The sequence below is a fragment of the Chiloscyllium plagiosum genome, unplaced genomic scaffold (genome assembly GCF_037043375.1).
Source record: "Chiloscyllium plagiosum isolate Xiang-an unplaced genomic scaffold, Cpla_swu_hap1 HiC_scaffold_3, whole genome shotgun sequence".
NCBI classification, from domain to species: domain Eukaryota; kingdom Metazoa; phylum Chordata; class Chondrichthyes; order Orectolobiformes; family Hemiscylliidae; genus Chiloscyllium; species Chiloscyllium plagiosum.
The window spans coordinates 58,572,166-58,593,458 of NW_028270141.1; the positions used below are offsets into that span (position 1 = coordinate 58,572,166).

The following is a 21,293-nucleotide window of genomic DNA, read 5'->3' on the forward strand; positions in this document are numbered from 1 at the left end:
GGTAGATAGGATAGTGAAGAAGGCGTTTGATATGCTTTCCTTTATTGGTCAGAGTATTGAGTACAGGAGTTGGGAGGTCATGTTGCGGCTGTACAGGACATTGGTTAGGCCACTGTTGGTCTCCTTCCTATCGGAAAGATGTTGTGAAACTTGAAATGGTTCAGAAAAGATTTACAAGGACGTTGCCAGGGTTGGAGGATCTGAGCTACAGGGAGAGGCGGAACAGGCTGGAGCTGTTTTCCCTGAAGCGTCGGAGGCTGAGGGGTGACCTTATAGAGATTTACAAAATTATGAGGGGCATGGATAGGATAAGTACACCAAGTCTTTTCCCTGGGGTCGGGGAGTCCAGAACTAGAGGGCATAGGTTTAGGGTGAGAGGGGAAGGATATAAAAGAGACCTAAGGGGCAACTTTTTCACGCAGAGGGTGGTACATGTGTGGAATGAGCTGCCAGAGGATGTGGTGAAGGCTGGTACAATTGCAACATTTAAGAGGCATTTGGATGGGTATATGAATAGTAAGGGTTTAGAGGGATATGGGCCAGGTGCTGGCAGGTGGGACTAGATTGGGTTAGGATGTCTGGTCGGAATGGATGGGTTGGACCGAAGGGTCTGTTTCCATACTGTACATCTCTATGACTCCTTACACCAGCTCCTCTATCACGCATTCATCTGCTCTATCCTCCTATTCCTACCCTCACTGGCTCATAGCACCGGGAGTAGTCCAGATATTACTACTCTCGAGGACCTCCTTTTTAAATTCCTGCCTAACTCTCTACATTCTCCCTTCAGAATCTCACCCTTTTCCCTTCCTATGTCGTTGATTCCAACATGTGCAATGACCTCCTGTTGGCCCCTCTCCCTGTTGAGAACATTCTGCACCCTCTCTGAGACAACCTTGATCCTGGCACCAGGCAGGCAACACACTATTCTGATTTTTCACTGCTGGACACAGAAATGTCTGACTATGCCTCGGACTAGAGAGTCCCCTAACACAATCTAATTCTTGGAACTTGACGTATCCCTCATTGCCTTAGAGCCAGTCTTGATACCAGAAACCTGGCTGTTCATGCTACATTCCCCTGAGATTCCATCATCCACCCTACATTTTCCAAAACACTATATTTGTTTGAAATGGTGATAGCCACAGAAGACTCCTGCACTACCTGTGTACCTCTCTTACCTTTCCTGGAGTTAATCCATCTATATGACTGTATCTGCTACTTTTCTCCCTTCCTATAAACTCCTGTTCATCACACCCCCTAGCTCCTGTAAATTCCTCATTATCACTGTCACTCCAAGCAATCCATGCAATCTGATAGGATTCTCAAACAACGACATTTATTGCAGATATAATCCTCAGGGCTGCATTTTATTTTTAATTTGGGCGGCACAGTGGCTCAGTGGTTAGCACTGTTGCCTCACAGATTCAACTCCAACCTCAGGCGACTGTCTGTGTGGAGTTTGCACATTCTCCCTGTGTTTCCTCCGGGTGCTGCGGTTTCCTCCCACTGTCCAAAGATGTGCAGGTCAGGTGAATTGGCCATTCTCAATTGCCCATAGTGTTAGGTGCATTAGTCAGAGGGAAATGGGTCTGGGTGGGTTTCTCTTTGGAGGGTCGGTGTGGACTGGTTGGGTCAAAGGCCTGTTTCCACTTTGTAGGGAATCTAATCAACGCTCCCTAAACTCCCATATCTGACAAGAGCATATCACCATTAAAGGCCATTTTTGCTTCTTCCAATCTCCAGACCAGGAAAACATTGCTCTATAAAACATTGCTCGAGGCTAACTTAATACTTATGGCTTATATTTTTTAAGGTTAATTAAGAGACATATCTCAATAAAACATATAATCAAGAAACAACCCACTACTGTAGATTTACAGCAAGGCTGCAAGGCTTAAAACTGTTCATATCTGTTTCTGTTCCTCTGGCTCCAAACATAAATTCTGTCCTTTGTCCTTGATAGACCTACCCTTTCCCTAGTTACTGTCTTGCTCCTAATAAATGGATAAATGCCTTCGAAGTCTCCTTACTCCTACTTGCCAAGGACAGTTCTTGGCCCCTTCCAGTCCTCCTAATTTCTTATTTACGATCTTTTCTGCTTAAGTGAATATAAAATAAGGGTCTTGTTTGATTTTAGTTTCCTAAACCTTAGATATGTTTCCCTCTTTTTATTTAAACTTGCAAAGTCTCTCATCATCCAAGGTTCCTGAACATTGCAATTCTTATCTTTTAACCTCACAGAAACATGCTGGTCCTGACCTCTGGTCAACTGACTTTTAAAAGATTGCCACATGTCAGATATGAATTTGCCTTCAAACAACTGCTCCCAATCCAACTTTTCCAGTTCCTGCCTAATACTGCTATGATTAGCCTTCTCCCTGTTTCACACTTTCATCTGAGGACCAATCTAAACCTTATCTGTCACTACCTTAAAACTTAAGGAATTATGATCACTGTTCCCAAAATGTTCCCCCACTGAACTTCATTCACTTGACCAGGCTTATTACCCAATATAAGGTAAAGTAAGGCCTCTTCTCTAGTTGGCCTACCTACATAGTATTTCAAGAATGCCTCCTCGATACATCTAACAAATTCTGCCCAATCTAAGCTCCTTCAACTAAGGGAGCACCGTAAACCAGTTAATAATGGGGAAAGTAAAATCACCCACTACAACAACCCTGTTGTTTTAACATTTGTTGCGGATGATACGAAAGTCGGAGGAGTTGTTGACAGTGAGGAAGCATGTGGCAGGTTACAGCAGGATATAGAGAAGCTGCAGAGCTGGGCAGAAAGGTGGCAGATGGAATTCAATGTAGCTAAGTGCGAGGTGATTCACTTTGGGAAGAATAACAAAAAGATGGGGTACTGGGCTAATGGTCGGATACTTGGTAGTGTGGATGAGCAGAGGGATCTTGGTGTCCATGTACACAGATCTCTGAAAGTTGCCACCCAGGTAAATAGTGCGGTGAGGAAGGCATATGGCGTACTGGCTTTTATTGGTAGAGGAATTGAGTTCCGGAGTCCTGAGGTCATGATGCAGTTGTATAAGACTCTGGTACGGCCGCATCTGGAATATTGTGTGCAGTTTTGGTCGCCATACTATAGGAAGGATGTGGAGGCATTGGAACGGGTGCAGAGGAGGTTTACCAGGATGTTGCCTGGTATGGAAGGAAAATCGTATGAGGAAAGACTGAGGCACTTGGGGCTGTTTTCACTAGAGAAAAGAAGGTTTAGGGGTGACTTGATTGAGGTGTACAAGATGATTAGGGGGTTAGATAGGGTCGACAGTATGAACCTTTTCCCGCGTATTGAGTCGGGTATTACAAGGGGGCATAGCTTTAAATTAAGGGGGGGTAGATATAGGACTGATGTTAGGGGTAGGTTCTTCACTCAGCGAGTCGTTAGTTCATGGAATGCCCTGCCAGTAACAGTGGTGGACTCTCCCTCTTTATGGGCATTTAAGAGGGCATTGGATAGGTATATGGAGGATAGTGGGTTAGTGTAGTTTAGGTGGGCTTGGATCGGCGCAACATCGAGGGCCCAAGGGCCTGTACTGCGCTGTATTCTTCTATTGCATCTATTGCATTTCCTGCTTAGATATCTGTACCTCTATTTCCTGCTGGCTATTGAACAGCCTTAGTATAACCCCATCATAGTGATTGCCCCTTTCTTATTCCTAGGTTCTACCTTTATTGCCACTGTGGATGAGCCCTCCGAGATGTCCTGTCTTAGTACAGCTGTGGTATTCCCCTTAATCTATAATGTACCTCCCCCTCCCCTTTCACATTCCTCTTTATCACATGTGAAACATTTAATTGCTGGAAAGCTGAGCTGTGAGTTTTGCCCTTCACTCAACCAAGTAATCTAATTTTTATGCATTAAAAGTCCATTTCCTTTTTCACATTTGTTGGAGTTGAAGTTTTAAAGAAAATGTCCAGCAGTGAAAAGAAACCCAGTGGCTTTGCTTTAATGAGGGAATAATGAGAACTATTAACAGTTGAGCAGAATTCAGTAATACTTCACACCTTAGCTATTCTGAGTTTTAAGAGTAATCATATTTCTTTTGCAGGAAGTCGCGAGGAACACTGGTATTTGGAAATTCTGGAAAAAGGAAAGATTACATGTCCCACTTGTAAGGCTGTCATGAGGAAGACAGTAGAAGGATTGAAAAAACATATGGCAAACTGCAAAGAGGTGTCTATTAATTTCATGGTGTAAGATCTCCCAAAAGAAATGAAATGAAATTAAGTTATGTCATATCCAAGTGTAAACGGGATCAATTAACTTAAATCAAAGTGTGTTAGTGTTGTGACTGTGTAACTGTTAGCAGCTCATTTACAAATTATGGATTTGATGGTACAATTATAGTGTAGTTGTCATTGTGTTTTAGGAAATGTGTTAGTCTCTCTGCAGCTCCATTGTCAACTTTGTATGCAAATCCTTCCATGGCCCAGCCTCTCCCTATCTTTGTAATTGCTTCCAACCCCAAACTCACCACAACCTCTTGAGTGGTTGTCTGTTTAAAAAGTTCACCATGTTTGGCTAAGTCTTCAGTTACTTAAGTCTTGAGCAGCAGAATTATCTCATTACACCTCTCATTTCTCTGCTTTCTATTCTCATATCTTTGACAAAACCTTTGGTCATCTGAGCTAATCTCCATGTATACTATTCTGATTTGTTATTCCTCTTCTGAAACACATATGTTAAATGCACTTAAATATGAGTCTTTGTTGTTTAAATAACAGCATTCCATCAGTACTGGACTGAAGTGTCAACTTGAATATTGGGCTGAAATCATAGGAGTGAGGTTGAATCCAAAACTTAGCATTCAATGTGAGAATGCTGCTACTAAGTCATAGTTGACACAGATCTTCTCTACAGTCCTTTGGAAATACAATATTATCGCCATCCACCATTTTCTGCTGCTGCACACCATGCAGGAACCCAGACAACTGTCAAACTGACACTAATGATGTCAGTCGTGTAACCAAATGAACAGCAGGAAATGTGGTATGGATGATTGACTAGTGGCTCCGTGGTGTAGAAAAACTTAGTTTTGAATTCTGAGTACTTTAGCAATACACGCTTATTCTGTTTGAAGCTATTACATTATTGACTTAATGTTTGAAAGTTTTGTAGTTCATGATTGTGTAACAGACTTTTCTTTTAAAGGGAAAACTTAAAATGCAATTAGCATTTCTTTGTTTCAAGTTGACCTATCATATTTAGATTCTTTATAATAGATTAAGCTCACAAAAAAGGATTTTGACATTTAAAAGTTATGCTTTTTCTTTTAGGAACCCTTCATTTGCCAACACTGTGGAAAACAGTTAAAGTCTCTAGCTGGGCTCAAGTATCATGTAATGGCAGACCATAACAACATGGTAATCTAAGTAAATCCTTGGTTGTTTTTTTTGCTATCGTAACTCATGACTGAGTTCAAACATTGTTTTACTCATATATTCCTGAATTAAACCTGTGTTCTTGGGTTGTGTTTGAGATGCAGAGGTGGCTTTCTGGAAAGCAAACTCAGTAAAATACTAAGTAGCATGCCTATTCTGAGTCTTGATCAAATGATATGTACTGGTCCTAAGCTTATTTAACATCCTTTTCATGTAAAATGAACAATGGTGTTCTGTCTATTAGGTTTGAGAACTCCTGAACTTTGCCCAGGTGAAAGTAGTTCACCTGTCTGTGTAACTGCGTGAAAACTTGTACCCATTACAGATCATTTAGTTTGACACTTGGCATTTATACATAAAGAACATGTGTCGATGGTATGAGCATTTTTATGGTAATGTGTTCCTGTCATTATTTTGTCAATCTTTTAATGTTCTTATCGAAATTGTTTACATATAATATGAATGGGAAAATTCAAATAATTCTGATGACTTTTTCAAAGGCAGAATATAGAGTATATGAATCAGTCATTAGCTGTGAGGAATAGATCATTTTTTCCAGTCTTTGGTCTCTGGCATGCATTCGAAACTCATTCTTCCAGAAGGCAGTTTCAGATTCAGTCAAAAGCCTTTTGTGCTCTTCTTCAGCACTATATCCCTTGACTCAAAACTTTATGCACAGTGTTTCTGGTCATCCCAAGTTTGCCAAATTTTGAGTAGTCTTATGGGTTCTCTAGGAATTTGGTTGAGTTTGCTCAAAATTATTTCTACAGTCTTACAGATTTAAATAAATTGTAACCGATTTAGAATTAGTAATTTTAAAAACTTGAATTCAAAGAGTTTAGAAAGATAGAAGTTTTCCATTGTCTTACAGCTAACAGAAAATGGAAAACTTCTATCTTTCTAAACTCTGTTTGAATTCAAGTTTTTCAGATTACTAATTCTAAATCGGGTACAATTTATTTAAATCTGTTTTCTGGATTGAGAAAAGGAACCATATGATATCCAGCACTTGACCAAGTATTATTTGTTTAACGTTGACAAAGTACACACTGGTGTTATTCTGGCATTGTAATTTTTGATTTTTGTCTTTCTCAGCCAATTTTAAAAGATGGGGATGTAATTGATGAACAGAGTGAGAGAGACAGACTTCGGAAGGTGTTGAGGAGAATGGGCAGACTGAAGTGTCTCCGGGTAAGTGCAGAAAATATTGAATACAGTTACAACTGCCACCTGCTTTGTTTAAAAAAAAGTAAACTTACATTCCACTGTATAACTTAAGTGCTTAAATTGATTTATTTCTAAAGTACATGAGAAATATTGAGATAGGGTTCAATTTTGCTGTGGTCTTATTTTATATGAGAGTGTATATCTTTATACTTGAGTACTTGAACAATTTTTAAAAATTCACTTTCTTACTTGAAGAGGAATGATTAATCTTGTTGTGTATTGGTATGTTGTTGACTGTCCTCTAGTTTGAGGCTGCCATGTTTAGTGTTTATGAGAAGTAGTGACCACATAATCTGTTTGCGTGCCTAAGCATCACTTTCTTTTACAGTGAAATCAGGAAATAGAGGATTGTAAGGATCCGTGTGCAAGTGCATGTTCCTTGGTCAGTTCTGAGCTGATAGTCTGCAATTTCAGCTCTGTAACTGGTTAGTAGATGTCACTTGACAGGATGGCACATCGTCTAATTTATTTATTCTTCTTCCCTCCTTTATTTCTGGTTTTCAATTTTAAAAAAAAGGAATCCGTTTGTGCTATGCTCATGAAATTTAGTTTTGAATTTGATAAATGCCACATGCTGAAGTCTTAACAAAAAAATTCCATTATGTAATTTGTTCTTTTGATGTATTGAGTGCATCAGAAATTACTCTGGGAGAACTGTGGCTGAGCTGTTTCTCAGTCTCCTCTGACATGTTTCTTCACGCAGTCACACTGCTTTTTCTATGCATTGTGTTCTGTTAAATTGCTAACTGTGTATCTTTCTGATCTTTGTTTAGGACTGTGGTGCCAGCTTCACTAGTATAATGGGTTACCTTTATCACCTGAAGAAGTGTGGCAAGGAAGAATCTGAGTTAATAAAACAATTGTATAAATGCCAACAGTGTGGAAAGCTGTACAAGTCAAAGGCAGGCCTGGATTATCACTTGAAATCAGAGCATGCCCCGGTATGTTCATATGTCATGGAATTTTAGAATTGTTACACCTGATGAAGCTATTGGGCCCATTATTGTCTGTGCTAGCTGCCCAAATGAACATTTCGGGTAATGCCATTCTCTTGCCTTAATGCTCTAATCCTGTATATTCTTCCCTTTTCTAAAGAAATTCCTCCAGTTCCCTTTTGAATACCTCAATTGAAACTATCTCCACTAACTCAGGCAGTGCATTGCAGCCCCTAACCACTCATTATGCAAAAGATGTTTAAATAGCTGGCTTTATTTCAGTAGTGTATTAACTGATAGTGCCCATTGAGTTCTTTTTACCCTTTCTGCCTATTTCGCTTCACATTTGTAAAACTTTATGAAATGGATCTGTAATAAAACGCATCACTGGGACATTGTTGACACACTGCAAGAGCACAGAATGTTTCTAGTCTTAGCTTGACTGACTGAAGGGGCAAATGCTGAACTTTAATCGAGACTGTCTCTTCAAACTCCTTGTAAGGTACAGGATTTACAGGGTTACTGAAACCAAATCACATTGTTACCTACCTAGCAGAGGGGTCAGCCTAGATGCTAGCGGCTATTCAGATTACAATTGTTGTGACTTTTGACTTCTGTATAAAGTGCATATTTAATCAGGTATCAAGATTTCATACCCAAAGTGATTGGTCAACCAATTCTATGCATTTGACCAGTCACCGGAAACTACAGATGATGAAGCTGCTGAAAAAAAAAGTGAACCAGATGTGGAGAGAACATGCAGTGGAAGAGTGCGGAGAAGCTCTGCCAAACTGGCCGTTTACCACCTGCACGAGATAGTCGCAGATGAACTTGCTCGAGAATGGCCTCGGAGGAAGATCCAACGAGACCTGGTACCAGATGACGACAAGGTGAGAGAAACGTTGCATAGTAATCAGGAAATGCCGTATGCTAGTAAGCATAGGAATAGAAAATTTGATCAATTGAACATGTGGCTGAAGAATTGTAGATTTCTGAGGCATTGGGGCAAGTTTTCGAGGAGACCGGAATAGAGAACAGTTATTTTTGATTTGGTATTTAGAAAGGGCTAATTAATCTTGTTGTAGATGAGGTTTTTAAGTATGAGTGACCATAATGTAATGGGCGGCACGGTGGCACACTGGTTAGCACTGCTGCCTCACAGCGCCTGAGACCCGGGTTCAATTCCCGCCTCAGGCGACTGACTGTGTGGAGTTTGCACGTTCTCCCCGTGTCTGCGTGGGTTTCCTCCGGGTGCTCCGGTTTCCTCCCACAGTCCAAAGATGTGCAGGTCAGGTGAATTGGCTATACTAAATTGCCTGTAGTGTTAGGTAAGGGGTAAAATGTAAATGTAGGGGTAGGGGTGTGGTTGGGTTGCGCTTCGGTGGGTCGGTGTGGACTTGTTGGGCCGAAGGGCCTGTTTCCACACTGTAATGTAATCTATAATCTAATCTATAAAGTTTACATTGTACTTGAAAGTGAGCTAATAGTATTAGTAAGGAAGCTCTGCCTCTGCAGTTGCCCAATAGGTGTGACCTAGGATTATTTGACCTTGAATGGATGAGATAAAATTCAGGAGGAATCTGCAGTGGGAGAGGAGGATTTGCCCATTGCGAGCCATGTAGCTACCAGTAAATGTATGCAGACAAAGGAGGTTCTGCATAGTCCATATGAAAATCTAGGTGCCAAATTAAGAAGCAGAACCTCAAGTGTCATTATTGCTTATAACTGCCTAAGCCATGTGCAAATTGAACCTGAACCATATTGGAGCTGTATTCTAGTTGACTGCATAACTAGGAAGTAGAGATAATTTTAAACTAAAATAGTGGGTGCAACAGATCAAATTGGGAAGCTGCAACAAACTGAAGAGAAGAGTCAAGGACATGAAGAAAAGTATTAATAAGGGAAATGATAGACAGACTATGGCAGAACAATCAAAAAAATGACTAAACTTTACATAGAATATAGAAATGAGAAATTATAAAGGCAAGAAGTAACTTGTGTGAGTGATGTCCTGGTCCCCTAACAGTAACCACAGGGTAGGGTGCAGCATAAAGGAAAAAGTACTGAGAGCTTGTCAGATGAGTGGTAATAATCAAGGGACGTTTTAATTTGTGCAAAGGAACAAAGTCAAATAGGCAATTGTAGCCAGATGAAGAGTTCACAGAATGTTGCCAGGATAGATTTCTAGAATGACATGTACTGAAGCCAAGCAGAGAGCAGTTTATACAAGACCTGGTATTGTGCAACAAATTGTAACTAATTAATGATCTAATTGTGAAGTTGCCTCCGGGTAGCAGGGACCATAGTATAATTGAATTTTGCATTCAATTTGAGGGAAACAGGAATGAGTCCAAGATTATCTATGTAAAGGAAGTGAAGTCATGAAAGTAGAGCTCACTAAAATTAATTGAAAGTTAAATTAAATGATAGGCCAAGCACCATGTTGCAGCAAATACTTAAGGATATTTCAGAATACATACATTGGGAATGCTATATCGAGTACTTTAAATGGGTCAGTTTTTGTCGAATGTGTGCAGGATGGTTTCCTGACACAGTATGTAGATAGGCCAACAAGAGGTGAGGCAACATTGGATTTGGTACTGGGTAATGAACCAGGCCAGCTTTTAGATTTGGAGGTAGGTGAGCACTTTGCTGATAATCACCACAAATCAGTTATGTTTTCTTGAGCAATGGAAAGAGATAGGTATATACTGCAGGATAAGAGTTATAGCTGGGGGAAAGACAATTATGACGTGATCAGGCAAGATTTTGGATGCACAGGATGGGGAAGGAAACTGTAGGGGATGGGCACAAATGAAAGGTGGAGCTTGTTCAAGGAACAGCTACTGCGTGTCCTTGATATGTATGTACCTGTCAGGCAGAAAGGAAGTGGTCGAGTGAGCGAGGTGTGCTTCACTAAAGAAGTTGAATCTCTTGTCAAGAGGAAGAAGGAGGCTTATATGAAGATGAGACATGAAGGCTCAGTTAGGGCATTTGAGAGTTACAGGTTAGCCAGGAAGGGCCTAAAGAGAGCTAAGAAGATCCAGGAGGGGACATGAGAAGTCTTTGGCAGTAGGATCCAGGAAAACCCTAAAGCTTTCTATAGTTATGTCAGGAATAAAAAAATGACTAGAATAAGATTAGGGCCTGTAAAATATAGTATTGGGAAGTTGTGTGTGGAATCCAAGGAGATAGGAGAAGCGATAAATGAATATTTTTCGTTAGTGTTTACACAGGAAAAAGACAGTGTTGTTGAGGAGAATACTGAGATACAGGCTATTAGACTAGACAGGATTGAGGTTCATAAGGAGGACGTGTTAGCAATTCTGGAGGGTGTGAAAATAGATAAGTCCCCTGGGCCGGATGGGATACAAAGTACTGGGCTAATGGTAAGAATCTTGGTAGTGTGGATGAGCAGAGAGATCTGTGTCCATGTACATATATCCCTGAAAGTTGCCATCCACATTGAATAGGGTTTTTAAGAAGGTGTATGGTGTGTTAGCTTTTGTTGGTAGAGGGATTGTGTACAAGCCATGAGATCTGTACAAAACTCTGGGTGCGGCCACATTTGGAGTATTGCGTACAATGTTGGTCGCCTCATCATAGGAAAGATGTGGAAGCATTGGAAAGGGTGCAGAGGAGATTTACCAGGATGTTGCCTGGGTTGGAGGGAAGGTCTTCTGAGGAAAGGCTGAGGGACTTGCAGCTGTTTTCGAAAAAGATTGAGAAGTGACTTAGATGTTCAAGATGATCAGAGGATTAGATAGGTTGGACAGTGAGAGTTTTTTTGCTTGGATGTTGATGGCTAGCACGAGGGGACATCGGTTTAAATTGAGGGGTAATAGATACAGGATAGATGTCAGAGTAGTAAGGACGTGAAATGCCCTGCCTACAACAATATTAGACTCACCAACTTTAAGGGCATTTAAATGGTCATTGGATAAACGTATGGATGATAAAGGAATAGTATAGGTTAGATGGGCTTCAGATTGGTTTCACAGGTCAATGGAACATCGAGGGACGAAGGGCCATTACATTACTGCACTGTAATATTCTATGTTCTATTGCAACAGATAAGAAAAATGCAAAGGAATAGACCCATCGTCCCTGATTAATGAGAGGTGCTAAAGATAATACCAGACTGAAAGAAAAAAACATATAATTATTGCAAAGACAGATGTCAAGCTAGATAATTGACATAATATAAAAAGAATGATCACGCATACCTATGTATGTGTCATTGAATATGCCATCTTCTCTTAACTGTTTTATCAATATGATGGCTACTTGCTGTTCCTGTAGCTGTGATCAATTTTGCAGGGTTAGGGTGTTAGCCACACACCCAGTCTTCATCGTCTTTAAAGTAGGCTTGGGACTGGCTTTTGCACTGCTTCTCTGTGGATTAAAAGCAAAAGTACATAGTATACTAAGTTTAAAAACAAACAGGTTTCTGAAGTGGCCAAACATGCAGCAATCAAATATTTTTTCTGTCAAGAACATCATTGAGCAAAGCTTGGTACATAAAAGCAATTTACTAACTTAACTGATTTTTAAAAGGTTTTCAAATAGAATCCACAGCAGTTACTCAAGACATCGCAGAGCAGGATTTTAACATCAACAGGGCCTTATACAGTAACTCCAGATGCTGCATAAAGATCAGTGTATGCACCTTGGGCTGCTCCAGCATCTTGAGATGAGTACGCCAAGACTGCATTCCCTTTCCATTCTTTCTCCTCTTGGTTATTGATTTCTTCTTGAAGGTGCTGCTGGGTACAGACTTTGACATCACGTGATAATACCACTGGTCGACAGAGCTCAATTTCACAGATAATGTTACTTAGCTGAATGGATAATCATGTGCTCCAATACATGACCATCAGTCTTGACAGAAGTAGCACCATGGGTTGGTCTACTAATACAAGTCATTGTGACAAGGCAAGGATGGCTGGACCCAACAAGACTCAGTTTAAAAAAAAGCAAGGACATTGATCACTTGCCCCACTTGCGAAGTAACAGCTCGAGGGACAATGATATATTGATTGATGTACATAGAAAAATTAGTACAGAAATATTGTGTTTAATGTGACAAATTAAAAATCAATCAACATAGCCAAGAAGCTTCGACTCTACACGTACGTAGTGGTACCACCTGCAATCTATGCAAGTTATAAAAGAGAACAACAAGGATGTCATATCAGAAGGCTCTCTTTCACCAGTGTTGCTTGTTTAAGATTCTGTATACCACTTCGAAGAGAGAGCATCACAATGAAGAAGGCGACTGATTAGAGGCATATGCAGGTCGTTATGATGGAGAGACAACTGAGGCTTGGAGGATGCACATTTCTTGTCCAATGGGGAAAGAAACTGGGCCAGTCAAGGACAACCTGGCAAAGTAATTTTAAGGAAAACCTTCAAGATAGGGCACTATTGAAGTTGGAATTAGAGATTAAAATGGATTAGGGGCATTGTCCCTCTGAACCAATGCAAGACAATATCTAAATGGGTATGTTCACTAACTTTAGACTGTCCAAGCAAACTTCAACAAGGGGCTCTACTTAGCATAAAATGATACATTGATCAAATCAAGTTAAACTGAATTGAATTCTCTGCGGCGGAATTGTATATGCTAACCAGTGGCTTCTTCAGGAAGCAGTCTTTTTAACAAAGATTTTTGTAAAACAATTCATAATCTGTCAGATCAAAATCCTATATTTGATAATATATTAAATAGCGATTTTTTTTCTTCAGCTAAAGTACACTCGGCCAGGCTTACCTACGTTTAGTAATGAAGTGCTCCGCAAGTGGAAGGATGAAATGAAAACTTATAAGAGAGTACAGTGTCCAAATAAGGTAAGTATAGTAGCCGCTTGTATTGTTTGTTATTGGTGGTTGTATACCACATTATGTCACCTTTCTACCTTTTGTAAATATAATGCAGTTCGGTAAAACATGTAACATTTTCATAGTGCAAACTTGAATACTTGATAAAAGGGATATTTTGTCAAAATGTTTTGCCTGCCTTCAGGTCAATTCGCAAAAATGCCTAAACTAAAGGGAAAACAATATTTGTTTTGTATGAGGGCAAAGAGCTGATTGGTAGAGGTATTGCCATGGAGATTGCAGCAGTTGATGATAACTCATAGTTAATTGCTGAGCTTTGGTTAAAATTTAAACTATGCAGATGGACGCTGGTCAAGACATTGCCCTGAGAAATGAAACTGAGAACACTGTCAGCTGTTATGTTGTGTTGAAATGGGCACAGTGCATATACAGGTAGTTCTTCTATAATGGTTGTGTTCTTGTGCAACTCCACAATTAGAAATAGCCTTAAAGTATTGGCGATGTAATAACGTTACAGCCAACACACCTTGGAAAAGAAAGGTTGCCCCTCAAGTTCCCTTTTATTCTTTCCCCTCTAATCTTAAACTGATGTCCACACATGCTAGACCCCCATTTCCCTGCACTTGACCCATATCCTTCTAATCCTTTCCTATGTATATGTATTTGTCTGAATGGTTTTCAAGTGTTGTTCATTTACCCACCTCAACCACTTCCGCTGGTAGCTCATTCCATATGTGCACCACCTTCTGAGTGGGGGGAAAAGAAAAGTTGCCCCTCAAGTTCCCTTTTATTCTTTTCCCTCTAATCTTAAACTGATGCCCTCTAGACCTCACTTCCCCAACAGTGGGGAAAAAAAGAGAAGATTGACCTTATCCATGCCTCTCATGATCTTACACACTTCTATAACATCTCCCCTCCGTCTCCTATGCTCTAAAGAATACAGTCCTAGCTTGTTCAATCTCTCCCTATATCTCAGATTAGGTCCAGGCGACATCTTTGTAAAGTTCTTCTGCACTCTCGCCAGTTTAGTAACATCCTTCTTAGAACAAAGTGACCAAAAGTGCGGCCTCACCAACATCCTGTATAACTGCAACATAACTTCTAGATTTCTATACTCAGTGCTAATGCTGATTGAGGCCAGTGTGCCAAGAGCAGCCTTCACTGCCCTGTCTACCCATGACTCCACTTTCAGAGAATTGTGAACCTGAACTCCAAGATCCTTCTGTTCCATTACATTGCTTAAGGTCCTACCATTCACTATGAAACAGCCTTAAAGTATCGGTGATGTAATAACGTTACAGCCAACACACGTTTGAAACGTTTGTGCTTTAGAAACTGTGTCGTGTTCCCAACTTGTCAATTGCGTTGCAGAGAATTCATGAAATGTGCGTTTTTGCAGAACAACCTGTATGTTCGTTCTTTCTGCAAAGAATAAAGCCCTATGTATTCAGATGTGGTTTCCCATACATTTCAGTGTGCCATGAGAGCCAAAATGACAATCCTGAATTGGGCCAGCTGAGAGTTTTTTTTAAAGCATCATGGAGACAGGCCCTTTGGCCCAAACTGGTCCATGTGACCAAAATGTCCACCCATGCTAGACCCATTTCCCTGCACTTGGCCCATATCCTTCTAATCCTTTCCTATGTATATGTATTTGTCTGAATGGTTTTTCAAGTGTTGTTAATTTACCCACCTCAACCACTTCCGCTGATAGCTCATTCCATATGTGCACCACCTTCGGTGTGGGGGAAAAGAAAAGTTGCCCCTCAAGTTCCCTTCTATCCTTTCCCCTCTAATCTTAAACTGATGCCCTCTAGTCCTCAATTCCCCAGCAGTGGGAAAAAAAGAGAAGATTGACCTTATCCATGCCTCTCATGATCTTACACACTTCTATAACACCTCCCCTCCGTCTCCTATGCTCTAAAGAATACAGTCCTAGCTTGTTCAATCTCTCCCTATACCTCAGATTAGGTCCAGGCGACATCTTTGTAAAGTTCTTCTGCACTCGCCAGTTTAATAACATCCTTCTTAGAACAAGGTGACCAAAACTAAACACACTACTCCAAGCGTGGCCTCACCAACATCCTGTATAACTGCAACACAATTTCTAGATTTCTATACGCAGTGCTAATACTGATTGAGGCCAGTGTGCCAAGAGCAACCTTCACTGGCCTGTCTACCCTGACTCCACTTTCAGAGAACTGTGAACCTGAACTCCAAGATCCCTCTGTTCCATTACATTCCTTAAGGTCCTACCATTCACCATGAAACGCATATCTTGATTTGACTTTCTAAAATGCAAGACCTCACACTTATCGATATTAAACTCCATTTGCCATTTCTCGGCCCACTTTCCCTTCTGACCTGATAACCTTCCTCACTGTCCATGATACCGCCTATTTTAGTGTCATCTACAAAGTTACTAATCATATCTTATACATTCTCATCCTAATCATTGATATAGATAACAAACAGTAATGGGGCCCAGCACCAACCCCTGAGGTACTCCACTATTCAAATGTCTCCAGTCTGACAAGCATCCTTCCACTATTACCCTCTGCTTTGTTACCATTAAGTTCATTTTGTATCCAATTTTCCAGCTCCCTTTGATTTTGTGCAATCTCTCCTTCTAGAGCAACCTACCATGCGGAACCTTATCAAAGGCCTTACTAAAATCCATATAGACTATTCTGCCCTCCTCAACCTTCCTGATTACATCATCAAAGAACTCTAACAGATTCTTGAGGCATGATCTCCCACTCTCTCAAAGCCATAGATTAGATTACTTACAGTGTGGAAACAGGCCCTTCGGCCCAACAAGTCCACACCGACCCGCCGAAGCGTAACCCACCCATACCCCTACATTTACCCCTTTACCTAACACTACGGGCAATTTAGCATGGCCAATTCACCTGACTTGCACATCTTTGGACTGTGGGAGGAAACCGGAGCCCCCGGAGGAAACCCACGCAGACACGGGGAGAACGTGCAAACTCCACACAGTCAGTCGCCTGAGTCGGGAATTGAACCCGGGTCTCTGGCGCTGCGAGGCAGCAGTGCTAACCACTGTGCCACCGTGCCGCCCATACTGACTACTCCTAATCAAATCCTGTCTTTCCTGCATGTGTATCTTCTCCCTCAGAATCTTCTTCAGTAACGTACCTACCACAAATATTAAACTTATTAGTATATAGTTCCCAGGCTTTTCTTTTCAGCTCTTCTTAAAACATTCTCTATTCTCCAGTCTTCTGGGACCTCACCCATGGCTAACAATATGCAAAAATATCAGCCAGGACCAAAACAATTTCTTCTCTAGCCTCTTGCAATGTTCTTGGATATATCTGGCCAGGACTGGGAGATTTATTCACTTTCATACATTTTAATTCATCCAATACCACCTCCACTGTGATATGGACTATCCCCAAGATATCACCACTAACCTCTCCAAGTTCCTAGATATTCATGTCTTTCTCCATGGTAAAGACCGGGGAGAAATATTAATTGAGTACCTCGCCCATCTCTTGTGGTTCTGCACATATATGTCCATTGGTCCTTTAGGTGCCCTATTCGTTCTTTAGTTATTCTTTTTCCTTTAATATACTCAAAATACCTCTTTGGATTCATCCTAATCTTCTCAGTCAAGGCTCTCTCATGCCCCCTTTTCACCCTCCTGATTTCCTACAGTAAACTTCAGTATTCCCTGTATACTTGCAGGGATTCTCTTGATCCCTGAGCCATGCCTTCTCCTCCTTTCTGGTTAAAGCTTTAATATTTCTTGTCATCAAGGGTTCCCTATTCCTGCCAACCTTGCCCTTCACCCTCACAGGAACATATAGATTTTGAACTCTAGTTATCTCACTTTTAAAGGCCTCCCACTTGTCAGAGGTTCCTTTGCCTCCAAACAAACTACTCTAATCAACTCCTGCAAGCTCCTTTCTAATTCGATCAAAATTCACCTTGCCCCTGTTTAGGTCTTGAACCAGTGGACCAGTTTTGCCCCTCTCCCTAATTATGTATTTTAAAATTAGTAAAACCAATTAGTAGAACCTGGACACTGGTCCCAAAGTGAGCCCCCACTGTCACCACCAGTATCTGTCCTGCCCTATTTCCCAAGAGTATGTCGAGTTTTGCCCTTTTCTGAGTAGGATCTTCTATTTACTGCTTGAGGAAACTTTCCTGAACGCACTTGACAAACTCCACCCCATCTAAGCCCTAATCCCAATCTATGTTCGGAAAATTAAAATTCTCTACTATGACAATTTTATTGCTCCTGCAAGTCTCTCCAATCTCCCTGCATATTTGTTCCTTTAATTCCCGTTAACTATTTGGGGGTCCAGAACACAACCCCAATAATATCATCGTCCTCTTCTTATTTCCTAGCTCCACCCACAAAGCCCTTCCATATTTAATCGCTGACAACTGTTGTGGTACTTACCTTAATCAATAATGCAACTCCCTTTCCCCTTCTTCCATCACTTCTGTCCTGCCTAAAGCACCTGTACCCTGGCACGTTAAGCTGCCAGTCTGTTTCTCCCTTATCCATGTTTCTGAAATGGCTATAACATCCCAGTCCCATGCCCTGAGTTCATATTGCCTTAAAATAAATGCAATTTTATCCAATAGGCATTTCCTGTTCCCTGACCTGTTCCAGCCCAACTTGTCCCTTCACATTAGATCAGAAATGTTATTATCACCTGTGACCCTTACACTTGCCTCCCTGCTGTCGAGGATCTCCCCCCCCCCCCCCCCCCCCCAACCAATCTAGTTTAACCCCTCCCTTGCAGCACTAGCAAACCTGGCCACCAAGGTATTTTTCAGGAGTATAATATTGCATCAGAAATTCTTTTCTGCAGATTTCCTACAGAGAAAAACAAGCCATGTAATTGAAAATAAGCTGACTGTATAAATAACTTTGAAGTGCTTTGACAAGAAGTTGGTGTATATGCATTACTATGGTTATTTTCCTGTCTTGTAATAAAGGGAAATGATTGGCCACCTCACTTCCATATAATTTTAGAAAGCTGGGAGAAATGGGAGCAATGTATTTGTAGATTATTCATGATTAATGCTAATATTTATCCTAAAGATTGATGAGAATGAACAAATCCAAATGAACACAATATGCTTTATCTTGGATACATTGTGCCAATGCAATAAACATCGAATATATCAGTTCTTTACAATAAAGTTATCTTCCTGTGAGTAATGTCTAGTAATTCTATTTCTTTTATAGTTGAGCACTAAAGATTATTTCCAAGCGATGAACTTTTTAAAATGACTTCTTTTCTGTTTCCAAGTTAGTTTGATAGATCAGTAACTTGTAAAAGTAAATGTTATTTTTATTTTATGTTTAGCCTGAAATAAGTAATAGTGTATTTAGTATTTTCATTGATTCATGGAATAGGAGCGTCACTAGCAAGGCCAATATTAATGGCCCATTCCTGATTGTCCTGGTTAGTCAGTTTCCTTTTTGAACTACTGCAATCCATGTGGTATCGATACAACCACATTAGTGTCAGGGAGGGAGTTCCAGGATTTTGACCTAGTAACGGTGAAAGTGGAGCAATTCCAGTTTCAAGTCAAAAGATGGTATGTAACCTGGAGAGGAAATACAGATGATGTTTGCATTTGGGTTAAGCAGGCCATGCAGTCTCCTACACTTCAAGGATGGTAACAGCAGCCTTCAACACCAATAGATGCTTTCACAGCATAGTGAGCTGGCATACCCATGGAACAATGTTCCATGTGTCAGCTGCTCTGTATGAGGCTTTTGAAGATATTGTCAAAGGATGCATACATGTACAACTGTATTATGTCTTGTAGATAATATACCATGTCCCCTACCAGACCAAATTCATTCTACAATGGATCCTCTTGTAACAGGCAGCCTTTTGTTGACAACTTTTAGTTATTACATCAGTTCCTATTTGTATTAATAACATGATCAATGCAAGTAGCTAAGTTTCTTGGAGAATGAGGCAGATAGTGCAGAGACTGTTGGTTTTGTAAAGTTCTAGGTTATATACTATTAGTTATATGCAAGTAAAAGAAAATTTGTCTAAGTTCAGGATTTGTGTTAAAAGATCACATAGCATATATAAACGCTATGTGATGTTGAGACTTTGATGTTGTGGCCATTTCTGAGACATGGATACAGCAGAGAAAGGAATGACTGTTGCACCTTCCAGTAAGAACAGAGAAAGTGGAAAAGAAGGGGAGGTGTGTCATTGTTAGTCAAGGACAGTATTACAGTGTCAGAAAGGACGTTTGAGGACTTGTCAACCGAGGTAGTATGGGCTGAGGTTAGAAACAGAAAAGGAGAGATCACCCTGTTAGGAGTTTTCTATAGGCCTCCAAATAATTCCAGATGTGTAAAGGAAAGGATAGCAAACATAATTCTGGATAGGAGCGAGAGTAACAGGGTGGTTGTTATGGCAAACTTTAACTTTCCAAATATTGACTGGAAATATTATAGTTTGAGTACTTTAGATGGGTCAGTTTTTGTCCAATGTGTGCAGGATAGTTTCCTGACACAGTATGTAGATAGCACAACAAGGGCGAGGCCTCATTGGGTTTGGTACTGGGTAATGAACCTGGCCAGGTGTTAGATTTGGAGGTAGGTGAGCACTTTGGTGATAGTGACCACAATTCTGTTATGTTTACTTTAGCGATGGAAAGGGATAGGTATTTACCACAGGGTAAGAGTTATGGCTGGGGGAAAGGCAATTATGATGCGTTTAGGCAAGATTTAGGATACATAAGGAAACTGTAGAGGATGGGCACAATTGAAACGTGGAGCTTATTTAACGGACAGCTGCTGCATGATCCTTGATAAGTATGTACCGGTCAAGTAGGGATGGAGTGGTCGAGCGAGGGAACAGTGGTTTACTGAAGAAGTTCAATCTCTTGTCAAGAGGAAGAAGACAGTTTATGTTAGGATGAGACATGAAGGCTCAGTTAGGGAGCTTGAGAACATAGAACATAGAAAAATATAGCGCAGTACAGGCCCTTTGGCCCTCGATGTTGCGCCGATCCAAGCCCACCTAACCTACACTAGCTCACTATCCTCCATATGCCTATCCAATGCCCGTTTAAATGCACATAAAGAGGGAGAGTACTGGCAGGGCATTCCATGAACTCACGACTCGCTGAGTAAAGAATCTACCCCTAACATCTGTCCTATACCTACCACCCCTTAATTTAAAGCTATGCCCCCTCGTAATAGCTGACTCCATACGTGGAAAAAGGTTCTCATGGTCAACCCTATCTAAACCCCTAATCATCTTGTACACCTCTATCAAGTCACCCCTAAACCTTGTTTTCTCCAATGAAAACAGCCCCAAGTGCCTCAGCCTTTCCTCATACGATCTTCCTACCATACCAGGCAACATTCTGGTAAACCTCCTCTGCACCCATTCCAGTGCCTCCACATCCTTCCTATAGTATGGTGACCAAAACTGCACACAATACTCCAGATGCGGCCGCACCAGAGTCTTATACAACTGCAACATGACCTCAGGACTCCGGAACTCAATTCCTCTACCAGAGTAACAGGTTAGCCAGGAAAGACCGAAAGAGAAAGCTAAGATGAGCCAGGAGGGGACATGAGAAGTCTTTGGCAGATAGGATCAATGAAAACTCTAAAACAAAAGATTAGAGCCAATCAACGATAGTAGTGGGAAGTTGAGCGTGGACTCCGAGGAGATAGGGGGAGCGCTAAATGAATAATTTTTAATCAGTATTCACACTGGATAAAGACAATGTTGTTGAGGTGAATACTGAGATACAGGCGACTAGACAGTTTGAGGTTCCCAAGGAGGAGGTGTTAGCAATTCTGAAGAGTGTGAAAATAGATAAGTCTCCTGGGCCGGATAGGATTTATTCA

The 21,293-nt window shown here is 40.9% G+C and overlaps 1 protein-coding gene across 5 annotated transcripts in view; it reads left to right on the plus strand.

The window, feature by feature from the left end:
* znf512 (zinc finger protein 512) overlaps positions 1–21,293 on the plus strand; it is a 70,632-nt gene that overhangs the window by 41,190 nt on the left and 8,149 nt on the right. For all 5 annotated transcript variants that reach the window (XM_087979741.1, XM_087979749.1, XM_087979729.1 and 2 more), the window contains 6 exons: positions 4,073–4,197; positions 5,301–5,387; positions 6,501–6,596; positions 7,406–7,573; positions 8,263–8,457; positions 13,316–13,417. In XM_087979741.1, the coding sequence (XP_087835867.1) occupies positions 4,073–4,197; positions 5,301–5,387; positions 6,501–6,596; positions 7,406–7,573; positions 8,263–8,457; positions 13,316–13,417 (773 nt within the window). The remainder of the gene's footprint in view (positions 1–4,072; positions 4,198–5,300; positions 5,388–6,500; positions 6,597–7,405; positions 7,574–8,262; positions 8,458–13,315; positions 13,418–21,293) is intronic.